The following is a 17496-nucleotide window of genomic DNA, read 5'->3' on the forward strand; positions in this document are numbered from 1 at the left end:
CATTTTTGGAGATGGGAGCTTGAAATCTCTACAGTAGGCTTCTCTGATACGCGGAATATGATGGTGTGCTTTTCATCAAGGTTCTATATTTTTTAGGGGGTCTTTCCCCCTTTTTTCGAAAATCAGCCAAATTTTCTCAGGCGCGTAACTTTTGATGGATAGGACTAAACTTGATAAAAGTTATATATTTGAAATCAGCGTTGAAATCTGATTCCTTTGGTGTATCTATTGGTATCGAAAACCCGTTTTCTAGAGTTTCGGTTACCATTGAGCCGGGTCGCTCCTTACTTACAGTTCGTTACCACGAACTGTTTGATAAGGAACATTGTTTGATGTTCAAGCTAACCAAAAGTTTTCTGGAAAAAAAAGAATAGAAGACACACCATTCAATTTTTTGACACTTCTAATTCCTACCGAAATTGCTTGATACACTCAAAGAAGTGAAGAGTAATTTTCCAACATTAAGATAAAAATCCTTTGATGTTGAATTTTTCCTTCTTATTCGCAAATGGGTTTTCCCCTATTCTTAAATTAACTTATTTCAACATTTTGAAGAAAAATATTTCCAAGGAAAGCAGGTTTCTTTTTTAATGACTTAATTAAACAAATTTCTCAAGAAGAATATGAATTTGCACACATAGTTGGGACAAAATTCAGTTAAATTTGACGATTTTTTCGTTTCTGAAAATTCAAACAATAGCAACCTCTTGATTCCCAAGAGGTTGCTTGGGAATCCTTATGCTGTTTGTTATCATATGCTTTTAGCTTATTTTTTGCCGAATTTTAACTCGTTTCTTTTTTGAATTTTGCACCCACTACTACCAAAAACTACACAATTGCGTAGGGAGAATTTCATTATGAACCAAATTCCTGATTTTTGCGAATTCTTTAAGATGTGTATGGTTGCGCAAGTTTCCAATTAACCAATTTAAACAGTCAGAGTTTCAGTTTCACGGTCCTTGGCCTTTTTTCCAGAATATCTAGCAGAACGTTGAAGGAAAGGGTGAAGAATGGTTTGTTTATTCAAAATTTGATATCAACTTCTAAAATGCATAACAAAACATATAATTTTCGCAATAAGAAAGACAAGAAAGTAAAAACAATGGAATGTTAACTTCAGGCAGGTTGACTAAAAACAAAAACAAACTTCTCACAACCTCTTAAAAAATGGAAGCTCATACATATGGCATTACATAGTATGATTATGCGTGTAGTTCACAAGCCCAGATCGCTGCTTCTGTTTCCTCTGCTCGGTCATCTAGAAAAAAAGATTAGTATGTGAGAAAACCTATTAGGGAATACGCAGAATCACTAATAGGGAGCACACAAAGGCAGATTCTGACTGAACAGAAAAATGACCAACAGCCAATAGCTGATTGAAAAGACTTAGATTGACTGAAAAATATTTGGTTAAAATAATTAACTATAAGGTATATTTATATCTATTTAAAAATAATGAAAGATTTCCCGTTATTCTGAATCTTGTCTGTATGAAGAAAAGGGGAAAGAGAGAAAGGTTATGTTCATCCACTGAAAAAGAATTATATGAACAGTCAGTGATTTCAATTAGAGGTGGGAGGGGTGGATTAGGAACAGCGGGCATATCCTCTCCTAAATTGTTTGCCCCTCAACTAGATTTTGAGAATACCCCATTTGCGTTTAATTTTTATTTTTTTTATTTTTTTACTAAAAACTGCCTTTTTATTATATTTTCAATGAAAAAAAAAAAAAAAAAAAAATATAAAAAAAAAAAAAAAAAGAAAAAAACCCCCCCCATAGATTTAAAAAAATGCAATTTACCCCCTCTTAATTTTCTGTGAATTGACGCAACTGTGAACAGTAAAAGACCGTATCTGGCCATACAATTTATAAAAAGTAACAGAGAAAGAAAACAAATAGAAGAAATTAATATATAGGATCTGGTATCCAGAAGACTTAGCTGTAATCCTCAGCAAAAAATAAATAATTAAATAAAGATTGGCCTATTACTCATTTGAATTACTGCAGCCTAGCTTTGTAAATCACATGGGCAACTACGGTAGTATTTGAATAGGTTCTGAAACCACACTGGATATACAATGCGTACGAAAAAACGAAAAAAAAGACAAACCAACGAAGAGGATAATTTTCAGCAAGTCAACAATGCAAATTAAGAAAATTAATTAGAAAATTAATAAATACTAGAGGTTAGTTGGCGTCTTACTTAAATGTCAACGAATCGCGTACATACAACACAATGGCATTTATGAGGGGAAGGGGAAGGGGAGCATCTAATTTTCTCCCCCATCCAATTTAATTTTCACGAATTGCCAGGACTGATACCACATGGCGGTATTAAGTGATGTCAAACCGTGTCACAAATTCAAATATGTCAACCCGTCTTTGACTTCTGCACAATCTGCTAAAAGAATACACGAACGTCAGGAGCAGCACAATATCTGTATATATATATATATATATATATATATATATATATATATATATATATATATATATATATATATATATATATATATATATATATATATATATATATATATATATATATATATATATATATATATATATATATATATATATATCTTACATTTTTCTTTACTATTTGGATATATTTTTTTTAATGATTGAATCATTTTAATGGATGTTAGATGCTACAACGCCATGACGCATGTAAATCTTTTTGTCATGCCTTTTTATAGCTTTGTATCTATAAGCAATACTGCCAGACAATAATAATAATTTATTTATACAATCTTTACAAACATAAATGCTGATAGAGGAGTAAATAAAGGAAAAGGGAAAAAATACACACAGACACACTAACAAAATACAACATAGGATATAAAAAAGATGCAATGAAAACACCTCTGGTGAATAACAATACTATAACAATAACAATACAATACTATATGATGCAATTAAGAGGAAAATCAACGATATATTCTCTACGCTTTTCAAACCTTAACGCAAGTTCTTCCATTTTCAACGTAATATCAAAAACTCTGTATATCTTAACTATGTAAGTATTCCTGATCCATAAGGGAAGGCCAAGAAAAAACTTACAATATCTAAAGAACTGTCTACAAATTGTAAGGCCTTCAGTTTTATAAAAAAAAAAACAACATCCAAACCGGTGTGATAAAAATATATGGGGCGCAAACATTGCATTATAGAGCCTTCCTATACAAATCTTGTCAAACTGCCCTTTTATTTTGGCAAGCATACCATGAATCTTTCGAAGGTTTTCCCTAATAGCTTGAATAATGAGAGTTCGCGTTTTCTTCATAGACGCAGCAAAAGGTAGTCCCAGATAATTTAACGGATCCAGACATACAACTGAGGATGAACCGACTAGAAGAGACTCACCTACTTCAGGATTTAGATGAAATACCATAAATTCCGTTTTAGAAGCCTCTAAGGAAATCCCTATGTCTGAAAGACTAGATTGAACAACATTAACGGCAGATTGAAGTGAATCAAGATTTCCTAGCTTGAAGTGAATCAAGCTAGCAAAAAATATCATCAGCATAGGATAGATGGGTAATATAAATGGACCGATCAATCAGGAAAGGGGGAATATTTCTAGTAGCTGTACGGATAGAGTTATTCAGTAAAGCTGGATTAATGATCGAACCTTGTTTAGCCCCTCTCTTTACTGGAATTAACTGGAATTTTACTGGAATTTTTTTTAAGTGAAAGTAAGGAGCGACATTAAAACTTAAAACGAACAGAAACCAGTCCGTATATGAAAGGGGCTGTCTCCTCCTTAACGCCTCGCTCTTTACGCTAATTTTTTTATTTAAAAAAAAAGTTTTGAGACAGACTCAAACTTTAGCGTAAAGAGCGAGGCGTTGAGCAGGGGACAGCCCCTTTCATATATGGACTAATTTTTGTTGGTTTAAAGTTTGAATGTCGCTCTCGGCTTGTTGGTTTAAAATTGATGTTGGTTTTGAATGTCGCTTGTTGGTTTAAAGTTTGAATGTCGTTCCTTACTTTCACTTAAAAAAAACTTATTTTTTTTTGTTCAATTACTGAAATTTTTTGAATTAATGTAGCTTTGATTTTGGGTCACCGTACATGAATAATTAAAACGAAATTTGCATATTAATTTTACGTTTTTTGGCTTTCTCGAAATTCTGTTCTGACGTAACGTAACTTACGAATTAACTTATGTATCGAACTTTTATATTCGTTTTTTTTTATTACGTATAGTAGAGAGTTCACCCCCTAGTTAATACTCTACGCTAAAGTTCGAATTTTGTTCGAATCACAAACCCCTGAATCACAAAGGCTGGTTAATTAGAATAGATAGCTCTTTTGAAAGTATTAAAAAAAACTTTGGTGTAAAGAGCGAGGTATTGACTAGGGGGCGAACCCCCTCATATACGTAAACAATTTATGTTCGTTTTAAGTTTTAATGTTGCTCCTTACTTTCAGTTGAAAAAACTTGTTTTTTTTTTTATTTAATTTCTGATCGGTTTTTAAATAATGCTGGGAAATCCGGCGCCCCCTTCATAGAAATGTTCCTTCCCCCAAGGAAACATCCCCCATGGAAATATCCTCCCCCACAACCCTCTCCTCTACCCACCCCCACCCAAAAAAAAAATCCCTCCTGAAAACTTGTGTATACTTTCCATTGACCAATACTATATGTAAACAATGGGCAACGTTCATGATTTGCAGCCTTTCCCCCAGGAACTGTGGGGGACTAAGTCATCCTCAAAGATATATTTATTAGAGTTTTGACTATGCCGAACAAAATGGGTATCTCAAAATTTTGATTGGGTGACTTCGGGAAAAAAATGAGTGTGGGAGGGGGCCAGTTGCCCTCCAATAAAAAAAAACAAAAAAAAACATGCATCCGTGATCTTTCTTGTGGCAAAAATACAAAATTCCACATTTTTGCAGATAGCAGCTTGGAACTTATATAGTAGGGATCGCTCCTTACTTACAGTTCGTTACCACGAACTGTTTGATACGATTGGTAAGATGAATACCAGAACACACCTTAACACGAGAATTTTCATACCAATGCCATAAGCAACAACAAATGAAAGGGTTGACGCCATTACGAAGGAGAGCAGGGATAGCATGAGAATGAAGGACAGAGTTAAAAGCCTTAAAGGTGTCTAAGGCAAACACATACAGACTTTTCTTAGCCAAACGGTGCCGATCAATAATATCAAGGAAAACAGCGTGTGCATTTTGAACTCCAATGTCACTTCTGAACCCAAATTGATTGTCGCCAAAATTGCAACCTACATTAATAAACGGGAAAAGAACTTTTTCAAGAAGTTTGCCTTTTTCAAAAAGTTGGACTTTTTCAAACAGTAATTGGTCTATACGAACCACAAACTAAAGGGTCTTTATTATTTTTTCTAATGCAAGTTATAACACCTTCACAAAGGGCCTTGGGCATATATTGCTGAGACACAATTCCCTGGAACAACAATTCCTTGTTGTGGTCAAAAAGGTACGGCGTACGGTACTTCAGATGTGCGGCCTGTAGTCCATCCAGATCGGGGGCTTTTGCCGTTTGCATCAATTGACTTTGTATAGCTACAGATGAAGGTGGAATATTAACAAACTTCTAACTATGGTCTCGAGACATTCTACAAAGAATGTATCGAAAAGAAGGCTCTAGAGGTGGCGGGTCTGCAGAAAAAATTGACGAAAAATGATTCAGCCACTCAGAAATACTAATCTGTTCAGATTCAAGGGAATACGAACGAGTAAGTTTAGAAACTTTTTTCCATAGAAGTTGAGGATTATTTCGGGCAGAATAAGATATATCATATACTTGTGTTTTTTTTTTTGCATTTTCCAACAACCTTACGGAATGCACGTTTTGTAAATTTCCTAAGTTCAAATAATACTCCAAAACGAGGTCCATGGCACTCCAACCATATATGATACCATAAACGATGTTGGAGCTTCGCCTCTTTAAGCAGAGGAAAATCCGACTAACCTTTTTTCTGAATGTTTTTTTTCTAACAGAAATTGAAGGTACGGCAAAAGACTAGGCAATTTTTAAATAATGTGCTCTCTCAGAAAGATAGCAATCTAGATCAATAGAATTACTTTTAGACATACGAGATAGCAATTGAAATGGGACCTTAATCTTTGAAAGGTGCGAATCAAGAACATAATGGTGTAGCTTAATATTTACATTATTTTAGCCCTTCTTCATAAATTTTTTTTTATTTGTTGAAAGTTTACTTCTCGTTACCCAAATAGGTAAAGAAGATTCAAGGTGAGAATGATCACTAAGCAAAAAACACCCGAAACATGTACTGATCGACTTGCTACTTGACGAGAGTTGGTGACCACAAAATCTAAATTAGAAGTCGACCCAAATATATGAATATAAGTAAAATCTCTATAATTCAGAACAACAGACATATACGGCGGCAAAGAACAAGTAAACATCTGCGAAAAGGGCGACGTAGCTTTTGAATGATCGGCATTAAAATCACCACAAATCGTCAGTTTTTACCCAAAGGCCATATTTGGTGAGTAAGCTTCGACAGCGATGCACAAGCCATGGCATATTTATGGAATGATTTCTCATCACGGTAATCTGTCGGCATATAAACACATATAAGCACCATGTTACTAAAATCAACTGCAACAAAAAAATCACTAATATCAAGAAGCTTACATTGATGCTTTTTATGAACTACTACCATAATTCCGCCAGAGGGCCGACTTAGGGTAGATCTAGCCGGGCATCAACTAAAACTTTAACCGTGACACACTTTCTCCTAAAACTAACTAAATAGAAATACTTTTTCTGTTTTTACTAGATTTTTTTTTAGACATTTTTAGCTACATTTTTTTTCTTACTAAATATTTAGTTCCAAAAAATTATTTTCTGACAATGGAAGCATATCATAATCCCTTTGGGAAGTATTTTATTGTTCATTCTAATCGCTTGAAATTTTTTTCATGTAAATGTTTTGACCTTTAAGTAACAATTACTACTTTGGATTTCTGTTGCTGCAGCTTTTTGGCATGCTTCTCTTAGTTTAAAGGCATCGAAGCGCATAAGAATATTCTATCTTAATAGGATTATCATTTTATAGTTTTACTAGTGTCAGAATAGTTTACCTGATCTTTTAGGTCTGAGAGTTGTTTTGAAAGGACGAGAATAGCTTCTTGAGTTGTAGCCAATTGGCCTTGAAGTGTGCGAAGTTCGTTCTGCTCGGATACTTCACTATCGTCCAGCGACAATGCTCTCAATCTGGGGAACCAGTCCAGGTTCTTCTCCTAAAATAGCAATAAATGATAGGATTCGGTAAAGAAATATAAAATACAGAAAAAGAGAGCAATACAAAAATAAAAAGTAAGGTGGGTTTATTATTATTGATATTAAGTAAACTAAAAGACATCGTATTAATGGAGATGCACTTCTAATTACGTCCGGTAACTCGACGTGTGCCAGCCTCATATCAATTATTATTTGAAAAAAACTACGTTTTCTAAAGAGGTAAAGAGGCTGAGTTACAAGGTCGAACCTTAAAACGTACAGGGATTAGGAGGCACAGTTGAGGGGGCTGCCGCCCCCAAACCCCCGCTTTCGCAGCCTTTAAATAAAAAAAAGTTCTTTAAACTGAAAGTAAGGAGCGACATTAAAACTTAAAACGAACAGAAATTATTCCGTATATGAAAGGGGCTGTGCCCTCCTCAACGCCTCGCTCTTTACGCTAAAGTTTGACTTTCTCACAACTCTTTTTTTTAAACAATAAAAATTATTTAAATAGTAAATGGAATCTATTTTCGATGCAAGCAAATTCCCACAAAACTTGATATTTGGTTTTTGGAAAACAGAAGGAGGAGTGATCAGATTGAGCTGAAATTTCGAGGATAAGCTCCCAGGCCCCAGGAAAGCTTATCCTCTAAATTTCAGCCCGATCAGACAACGTTAAATGGGGGTTGTGGTGGGAAAAATGAACATGGGCTATTATAGGAAAACGAGGTTTTTCGTAAATGTAAATTCGGGGGATAATTTTTTCGGTCTGAAAATATCAAAAGGCCCTAACAGGTCGAATTCTGCTTCGAATGAGTCCTCATTCACCCGGATCAGTTGCCAACTGTGGCCTGTAGGCGTGGTTAAAAAAAAAAAAAAAAAAAAGAGAAATGAACTTTCAAGTGGCTATATTTGTTTTTTTGAAAACAGGAAAGGAGATAACGGTTTGAACTTTAAGTTTAATGACTAGCGCCCAAGCTCTCGTAACTATTAAACTCGGATCTTCGACCGAATCGACTACCATGACATGGGGAAGGGGGGAGGAGGTTTGATACTTCTAAACCAGTTTACACCACGAATGTTAAAGGAAACTGAAACTTTGCACGGTTCTTAGTTTGAGCTTGGGCTACAAAATGCGATTACCGCCGTCTCTCTGCGACCACTAGGACCTGAAATCGCTTAACATTGTGGTGGGTCGCCTCTTTATAGAGGCACAAGTGTGCCTCCTTGACAAGCCCAAATTTATAGTACTTGCCTTGCCAATTTGTCAAACCTATTAGGCCTAATAGTTATTGACAGAACTATGATGTTATTTTTAGCTTGTGACTTTTTTTTTACATTACTACCTGGCCTAGAAATTCTCATGCCAAAAGTATAGCGCGTTTAAGGCTTACAATTGAAGATAGCGTTTGAATAGGATCAAGGCCATTGACTGTTTTTCTTTTTTCAATATACCATTACATAGAGGTGGCGATATGATTGACTTAAATTATTATTTAACAGTTTGTTTATTGCTGTTACATTAAGGTTGTTTAAAAAAAAGTTAGATGTCGCCGTTGAGGTAGTTACTTTTAATTAAATTAGTTTTCAACTCGTTGGCTTTCGTGGTGGAATTTATAATGAAAATGTAATTGGTTTTTATTTTTGATATTCCGAAATCTTCTGATTCAGTGAATCATGCTTTATTGTATTGGCATTGGAGAATACGTAATTTCCTCGTTTCTATCATGTCGTATGCAGAGTGTGAAACCTTGGAAAGCGAAATCTAAAACTGAAAAGGTTAATTGTGGCGTTTCACAAGGATCTGTGTTATGACCATTTTATTCCTTGTACACATCAAATGATCTTAATAAAAACTATTACGGGTCTAGCTGATTCCCAAGAGAATTATATATCCAGAAATCAAGCGAATTTGCTTTGTTCGTGGATAACAAGAAATTAATCGCAGCTGCCGCTAGAGCATAGAATTTATTAACATTAGCTAGGATTGAAAAATGGACGTTAGTATTTTCATTAAATAATAAAAAAAAACGTAAATTTATCTTTGGTAGAAGATCGCGTAACTATTACGCCACATTATATATATATATATATATATATATATATATATATATATATATATATATATATATATATATATATATATACATAAAATCAATTGTTTAGTGTAGTGATAGTCGGAGAAAAGCACCTAAGAATAGTTGGTGATGAACCTTTATCTTTTAATAATAATACTGGATAAATTGTTTCTAAACTAGACATGATCCATAACTCAAGGCAGATGTTTCAGCCAGTTGTTTTATGGATGCTATATTTTTCATTAGTACACCCTTCATTTATTGTGTGGATATGTGGGTACCAACTTTCCGGTAGCATTTAGATAGTTCACGTATTTACCAAAATAAAGCTATCCAAATATTGGGTGACAAAAAAAAACAATGAAAGAATTTCTAAGAGATAATTGCAAATGCTTATATATTTTACATTTTTATGGAATTATTAAATACTATAGGAGTTTATTTATGGCTAGGTCTAATATGAGCATTCTTAAGGATTTTTTTCAATTTTAATCCAGATTCAGAGTGGCATGGTTTACAGAACTCTGCATTGCGTTCCCACCAAAGGCAAAAATAAATCACATTTTCTTTTTGAAAAAAATCATCAAAAGACAAATTAATGGTAAAAAATCTTGAGTATACCGAATACGTCCATCTCTATAAGTTCTCTTCTTTAATGATTAATAGGTGGCATGGCTGGTGGTTCCCCCCTGAGGTTTGCTATTTTGCTAAGTAACAACGTACCATCTTCTGACAACAGATCCTAATTTAATAGCATTGTCACAAGAATTTGCTTTGTTGCTTTCTGAAGTTGCAGCTCAGACATAGTACAATCACTAATCTCATGATAAGATCCCAGTTTTTTAGGTAAAATCATCATACCATAAAATCACCAACGGTGGCAACCCTGGTTCTACAGAATTAAGGAAACCGAAGAGTGTGACAAGATCTTGTGCCCTAGCCGTTATCTTCGACCTGAATTATAAAATGACCTTCCAGATTAATTGAAGTCAATGAAAGAAATGAAGGAGTTTCCTGCCTCCTTGAAATGTACATGTTTGGAGGGAGAGAGAAGAATGACATGTTGTTAATGATGCGTGTAAGGATGAGTGTTTAGATGTGTGAGGGTGAAGTTACAAGGCATTTCTGACTGGAGGAGATTTGAAAGGTTTTTTGGTTGTAGATGTTTTGAGCCTTTTTATGGGCTGAAGGGTTGGGGTTTGAGAGGAGGGAAAAGTAAAAGGAGAAAAATCAACATATTGGTTTACATCTAGCTATGCAATCTCATACAAGCTTCTACTTTAGGAATGATGCGACTTGCGTTGTTGGTAAATCTGTAGGATCACTTTTGGATAAATAAAAACAAGAATAAAAATGAGTTTTTGTGAGAAAAAAGGGAGAGTGAGAAAGAGAAGACAAGGAAAGAGAGAAAAAAGAAAGAGACAGAGAGAAAAAAGAAGAAGTTATTTTGTTATCAAAGTACAACTGGAAGATTATATATATTTTTTTTTTTTTTTGCAGGCTCAAAAACAAACTAAAAACTATTTTCTCATATTCTTTCAAATAATTTTAATAAATTTATTTAATATTTTTTATTTGTCTTATTTTTTATTTATCTATTTTTTTTATGGTTATGGAATTTGAGAAAACAATGAAACTAGAGAATCTGAAACATTGTTGCAAATACGTTTTGCAAATTTTTTTTCTAAGTAAATTCTTTGTAAGTAATTTTTTAATGTTTAATGTTTTCAACTTCAATTTAAATTAGATTTTATTTAAATTTAATTTACATTTCAGATTCAAAATTTACTTTATAATCTCGATTTAAAATTTAATATAATTTTTTGTAAGTAATTTTTTTTTTCTATGTAAAAAATTCCTTACTCGAATCATGTCAGCAACAAAGCTTTCAGGACCTGTAAATTCGGTAGGATCTTTCGTCTTAATAAGGATAAGGAAGAACAAATAGTGCCACATATTGTGCTCACAACGAATGTGGTATTCAAAAGTAACAGCCTTGTTGTCAAATGAGGTCCGCTCCAGTCCTGAAAGAAAAAAAAAACATTATGAGTGTGTACATTAACATAAATTTACTAAATAAAGCATATCTAGGGGAGAAATTCATCCCCTGAAAAGAGCCTATGAAAACTGTGAAAAAAAAGAGATCTTTGTGCTATTGTGAATCCCACCGTTCAAACTTATGCCTATGCCATTAGAGACCAGCCAGTGGCGCTAATTCATGAGAATATTGGGGGGGGGAAGGCAATTTTTCGTTTTTTTTAAATGAAAATACGCCTAAAAATTGTATTTTTCAATATCTAGGGGGAGGGGCAAACCCCCCTCCCATTCCCACTACTGGGATCAACAGTAATTCCAGTAAATGTAGAACGGTAGCTTTTCCTTTTGTAATTCTCAATCCTGGTTTAAGAAATTAGGTAAGAATTCTCCACTTGTCAGTTTTTCTGCTAAGATTTTTGTTGTTCCAAAAATAAAGATTGTTATTGTTAATTATTTTGTAATGTTTGGAAAAATTTTTTTTCCGTAAAATTAAAAATGTAACTTTTGAATTTAGAACGCAAATTTACATCAAGGAAGCTTACCAGGCAATTAAAGCAAAATTTGTGGACGTTGGCAAAATTCCAAGATAAAACTGATAAGAATAGTCAATTCATCATTTTCTAACAGGAAAACGTAAAATTTTGGAGGTCAGTGTAATAAAAAGTGTCCTAAAAGTGGCTATGCCAGACAGAAAAGATAAGCTGACTAAATATTTTCGCTGTGTTATGCGTTAGCATTATTGGTCCACTTTTCGGACAAAATAATTTTAGAAGAACTTTTTTTTTTTTTTTTGAATGAGAGGGGAAAAAATGGGGTTTGGCAAATTCAATTAAACTAATACGCAAAAAAATCGACTGATACCGACAGCATGACACAAACCTAGAAATATTAACATTTCAGGGGAGGGGCATCAGCACGAAGACCCTCCCTTAAGTACGCCCCTGCTAGAGAGTACTGCTTATATAATTTTTCCTATATCAATTAGCAGGATCGTATCCAGGATCTTTGTTGGGGAGGGGGAAGTAAAAAAAGAACATATATTACATAAGCTTTACATGTATTCTTGATTATTTTGTACAGGTCAGAAAAATATTCTGTGGAGAGGATTCCAGCCGGTACCCCCCCCCCCCGCTCTGGATACGGCATTGTCAATAAGTATAATTATTTTCAGCTCACTAGTTTAAGAGCTACGAATGTCACACATATATGTTGAGTACAAACTTGGTTAATACGCTAAAGCATAACGTGTTTTGTCCATCCAAGCTGCTTCTATGCTGTCTGAGCTTGTTATGGGAATGTGGTCATTTGAGAAAAGCTTCATTCAAAGCTTAAAAAGAGATCAAGCACAGACGAACGAAAACTCTTTTCTTTTACTTTAGCAGTTCATCCATGTTAGGGGTGACCTTAACCGCTGTTACTAAAATTTTCTCATCGCTTGAGTCACTTATCCATCGTTTATATGAGAACATTACAGCATGACCATCACTGCTTTTATCATCAATTGCAGTTAAGTTCATTTGAAAAGGAAATGAGGAATTTATGGAATGGGGGCAGGGAAGGGCAATAAAAAAGCCGTATTACACAAAACCATGGGAAACACCGCGAAACTTGGTTGGAGGGTAGTCAAAACTGAAGGCTTCTACCCTCACACGTACCTACTGATTGACATTTTTAGCTCAAAGTTTGTGCCATCCCATAAGCCTGATCTTCCGTTTTAAAACGGGAAAACGGGATCCGTTGGTTAAACATATTCGCGCATCTGGTCCATCTATATGTTGTTCTAAGCCCGTTCTAAAATCGAAAGTAAAAGATACAATTCCATATTACGATATACATTAGTGGCTACACTTAGCCATAAATTACTTTAAAAAAAAGAAGACAGGAAGCTTACCACAAATAAAACAGGAATTTTTTAGGATTTCTTCTCTTTTGTCCTTCTCAGTACGCTTGTCGGCAAATGTGTCAATGATGACACCGAATATGAGGTTCAAAACGATGACAATCATAACGAAGAAGAAGAACATATCGTATATAACACGGTATATATAGCCAGACTCCTTGAAAGCAAAGAGAAAAAAACAAACTAATTCGAATCGTATAATACCAAAAATAAGTTCCTAAAATGATGAAGAAAAATAAGTGAACAAAGAAGAGACGCCAAACTAATTAACAAGTTAATAAATATATAATAAGATAATTACATTGCCAATTCAGGAATAGGAGAGAAAAAAAGAGAGAGAGAGAGAGAGAGAGAGAGAGAGAGAGAGAGAGAGAGAGAGAGAGAGAGAGAGAGAGAGAGAGAGAGAGAGAGAGAGAGAGAGAGAGAGAGGGGAGAGAGAGAGAGATGACTAGGCTCTTCAGTATAAAAAAAAATCAAGTCCCATAAAACCTTTGCCAACTCATCTGGCTAATTTAATCAGTCAACGTATTACAGATTCAAATTACTGTTTTTATATTTTCTTATATATAAATATCTGATTGTTTTTCATTTTGGATGCCAGAAATGAGCCGTCGGCGTGGCAAGCATTGCCTGCTAACCAAAAAGAATGAAATGAAATAATGCAACTAAAAAAGTTTATCAATTTATTCAGATGCTCAGAAAGAAAATCACTGGGATCTTTGACATTTTAATGTATGGATCACTGCAGATTAACCTAAGTTTATTAATGCCTTAATAAGTGCCGCATCTTCGACTATTTGAACATGTAAGATTTGCATACGGGCATAGACCTCGGCTGTCCAAAACTGAAAAAAAAACAACTAAATTTAGAATATCTTTTTCTGCGCGAAGGGGTGGAATTAAGCGGCGATTGAAGTCCAAATCCGGCTTATAGTTCAAGGAAAAATAGGACATTAGTCAGTAAGTTCATCTGCAAAGATTTAAAAATATATATTTAACATTAAACTACCCCAGTCAGAAAATTCAGCACATATCTCTATAGCAGGGGTCGGCCGCATAGGAAAACCTCGGGAAAAATGAATTTGGTTTTTCCGTAAATAGAAAAGTGACTACCCAAAGGCGGTCAGTGCCTAGGTCAAATGTATTGGAGACGGTACATTCGCTACCTTAACACAAACATTGACCTCTGAGGCCAGCGAGCTTATAAAAAGAAGGTTGAATCCCTTTATTATCACTTATTTATACAAAAAGCTACATGTGATTACGGTACTTAGAATAAAGATTCTACTGATTTAAAGCAAAACTTCGTCTAAATACCAGCATGGGTAACTGGCAAGACAGTATTTGCGTTTAAGTACACAAAATCGCTGATAGAATGCACCTAAGATCATCCGTAGCTTTTTTGCTCTTTCGGTGGGCGATGAATCGACTCTGATATCCTCTTCAGAAAAAGTAATTCAACCAATTCAGCTTCTGACCTTTGTCTTCTTTGCGATCGTTTAATGTTAATTCTAACATCTTTTCAGTCAAGCCAACATTCAGAAAGTCCTTTTCTTCCTCCAAACACTCAAGTAAATCTTTAGGAGGGGCCTCAACGACTTCTTTCTCTTTCCTGCGTGAATCATCTGTCTCTAGCTCTGCTGTCTTCAGCTTCTTGTGGACCATCACTTCAACTTTAATTTCAGCAGCCTTCTTTTCAGATTTTCCTTTTCTACTTCTTCCTGTCTCCGTATAGCTATCAGCTGTAGCTCATAACTAGATCTAGCTGGTTTGGCAAAACAGAGCTGCTTTTTTCTTATCGCTGTAAGTTATAGTCTCTTCTCTTAAGAACGTGCCTCATCAGCTCTAGCTGATCTGGTAAGACAGAACGGCTTTTTACCGGTACAAGCTATGGCCTCTTCGCGTAACAACGTACCTCATCGACTTTGGCTGATCTGACAAGTCAGGGCAGCTTTCTTTTTTATCACTACAAGTTATGGCCTCTTCTCGTAATAACGTACCTCATCGCCAACAAAAGCTTTAACAGTCACGTTCCGAAAAAGATAATCCTAGCGAAGTAAAATTTTATCTGCATAGCACACTACGTACTTCTTGTAGGCATGGCAACGTTGGGGTCTCATGCAAATAAAGGTGGGATGGTAAGGTGTCTAAAGGAGTTTCATCTTCCAAGACTGTTTGTTTTAGGGGACTTAAGAATCCAAAGATCGTCGTAACCACCTAAGGAACCTTTTCTGGAGCAGGGACAGGTTTTGTTTTTATATATATATATGTATATATATATATATATATATATATATATATATATATATATATATATATATATATATATATATATATATATTTATATATATATTTATATATATATTCACTGGACACTGTATTTGCGAATTTTAGGAACTAAGACTAGCTTGGTTAACCTGATTATTATTAACATCATAAAAAAGCTAAAAATAAAATACATCATAAAATGGCCCAAAAAGGTGAAGGAACATACCTCTGGACCTATTTTTCGAAGAATATCACCCACGCCTCCGCCTTGTCTAACTCCAAGGTGCAAAGCCGTAATGATACACATTAGTAGGGTATCGCAAGACCGTTGCCTCGTTGATTCACCTAATTGAGCCAAACATTCACTGCGTTGAGGCGAACCTGAAATATCCGAGTTTTAATCAGTTTTGATTAGTTATATTTAATTATATTTATTGCTTTTAATTAACTGTTTTTAATTATTTGATTTTTATCTAAGTTTTATTATTTTATTTTTCATTATTACAAACTATATTTAATTATTAATTGTACCTGAGAAACTTTAGAGCAATCAAAAAACCTCATCGAATGTTTAGTACCAGAAACTGAGAGCAATATATTTCCCTCGCTTAAAAAAAAGAAAAGAAAAATATATGTGTACATATGATATATATATATATATATATATATATATATATATATATATATATATATATATATATATATATATATATATATATATAAAATATATATATATATATATAATATATATATATATATATATATATATATATATATATATATATATATAAATATATATATATATATATATATATATATATATATATATATATATATATATATATATATATATATATATATATATATATATATATATATATATATATATATATATATATAAAATAAGTCATCAAAACAGTATAAGTTAGTTTTTAGTCAATATAGTAGAAGATAGTTGGTTTAAGATTATCAGTTAAAACAGTATAAGAAAAGAATTCGGAAAACTGCGAACTAATATCCTGGAACAAAAATGTACAATATATCTGATAAAGAGACCTATGTCTCGTTTTAGTCAATTGTGAAGAACTAGTTTAATTGTATCAAAATTTAATTTCACGAATAGATTGTATCAACGAATTTATCTTAATTATTTCTCAAGTAGTTTAGAGGATAGATCGCTATAATGTTTTATGCTATGAATATTATTGTATTTTCCGAGTGCCCTTTGGAAGCAAGAGGACACTTCGAGTGTCCAAGAATTGGTTTCTTGATCGTTTTTGTCCCACTTTACTTTTATAAATAAAGCTCCTTAGGGCAATCTGGCACCTTAAAAAATCAACTGCCTCGTCCTTCAAAAACTTCTTGTTTGTTAGTAGTTACAAACTTTTTAGTTTAGTATTCTAGTTAACTAAATAACATATTATTTAGAATTGATCGGGATAAATGTTAGAACTTGGATAAGAGATCCGAATAAACGACAGAAAACTAAAAGCCAATACATACTTGCTCGGAAATCTTAGGAAAACTAATAAACTTCTTCCATTTTGTGCCGGGGATAAAGATATTCAGATTTGATGAAACTCACATTAATAAACAGTGTGACTTTTTAACGAGAAATTTTCTTTTAAACAGTGTGGCAGTCGTTAAAATTCTATGAAAGCAGGTGTATTCTGTTTTCAACTGTTTTAGGTTATAAGATAGCTAGGTCTAAGATATTTGAAAAATTTCTTTTTCTATACAGAATCTAGCACAGGCTTTTGACAATACTACTCGTATTTTCCTCATATTGGCTCTTAAAGATCATTTCTTGGATGTCTTTTTTTTTTTTTTTTTTTTTTTTTTTTATTATTAAGAATTGGATTCGATTGATTCTTCTGCTTTCCGTTCTACCCCATCTCTAATTCTGGAAAATTATTCCCAAGAGCTGTGTTTTCAAATTGTATTTTAACGAATTTTTTTTTTTA

At 33.6% G+C, this 17496-nt stretch overlaps 1 protein-coding gene across 1 annotated transcript in view; it reads right to left on the reverse strand.

Annotated features, from left to right (window-relative positions):
* Positions 1–1010: 1010 nt before the first annotated feature.
* Itpr (Inositol 1,4,5,-trisphosphate receptor) overlaps positions 1011–17496 on the reverse strand; it is a 244336-nt gene continuing 227850 nt past the window's right edge. Inside the window, exons 41-45 of the mRNA XM_089091077.1 lie at positions 15759–15913; positions 13256–13421; positions 11191–11351; positions 7111–7269; positions 1011–1258 (exon numbers count right to left, since the gene is read on the reverse strand). Of these exons, the coding sequence (XP_088947203.1) occupies positions 1190–1258; positions 7111–7269; positions 11191–11351; positions 13256–13421; positions 15759–15913 (710 nt within the window). The 3' untranslated portion in view covers positions 1011–1189. The remainder of the gene's footprint in view (positions 1259–7110; positions 7270–11190; positions 11352–13255; positions 13422–15758; positions 15914–17496) is intronic.

This window comes from Artemia sp. Qi Xiang Cuo, chromosome 6 (assembly GCF_049724085.1).
Source record: "Artemia sp. Qi Xiang Cuo chromosome 6, ASM4972408v1, whole genome shotgun sequence".
Classification (NCBI taxonomy): domain Eukaryota; kingdom Metazoa; phylum Arthropoda; class Branchiopoda; order Anostraca; family Artemiidae; genus Artemia; species Artemia sp. Qi Xiang Cuo.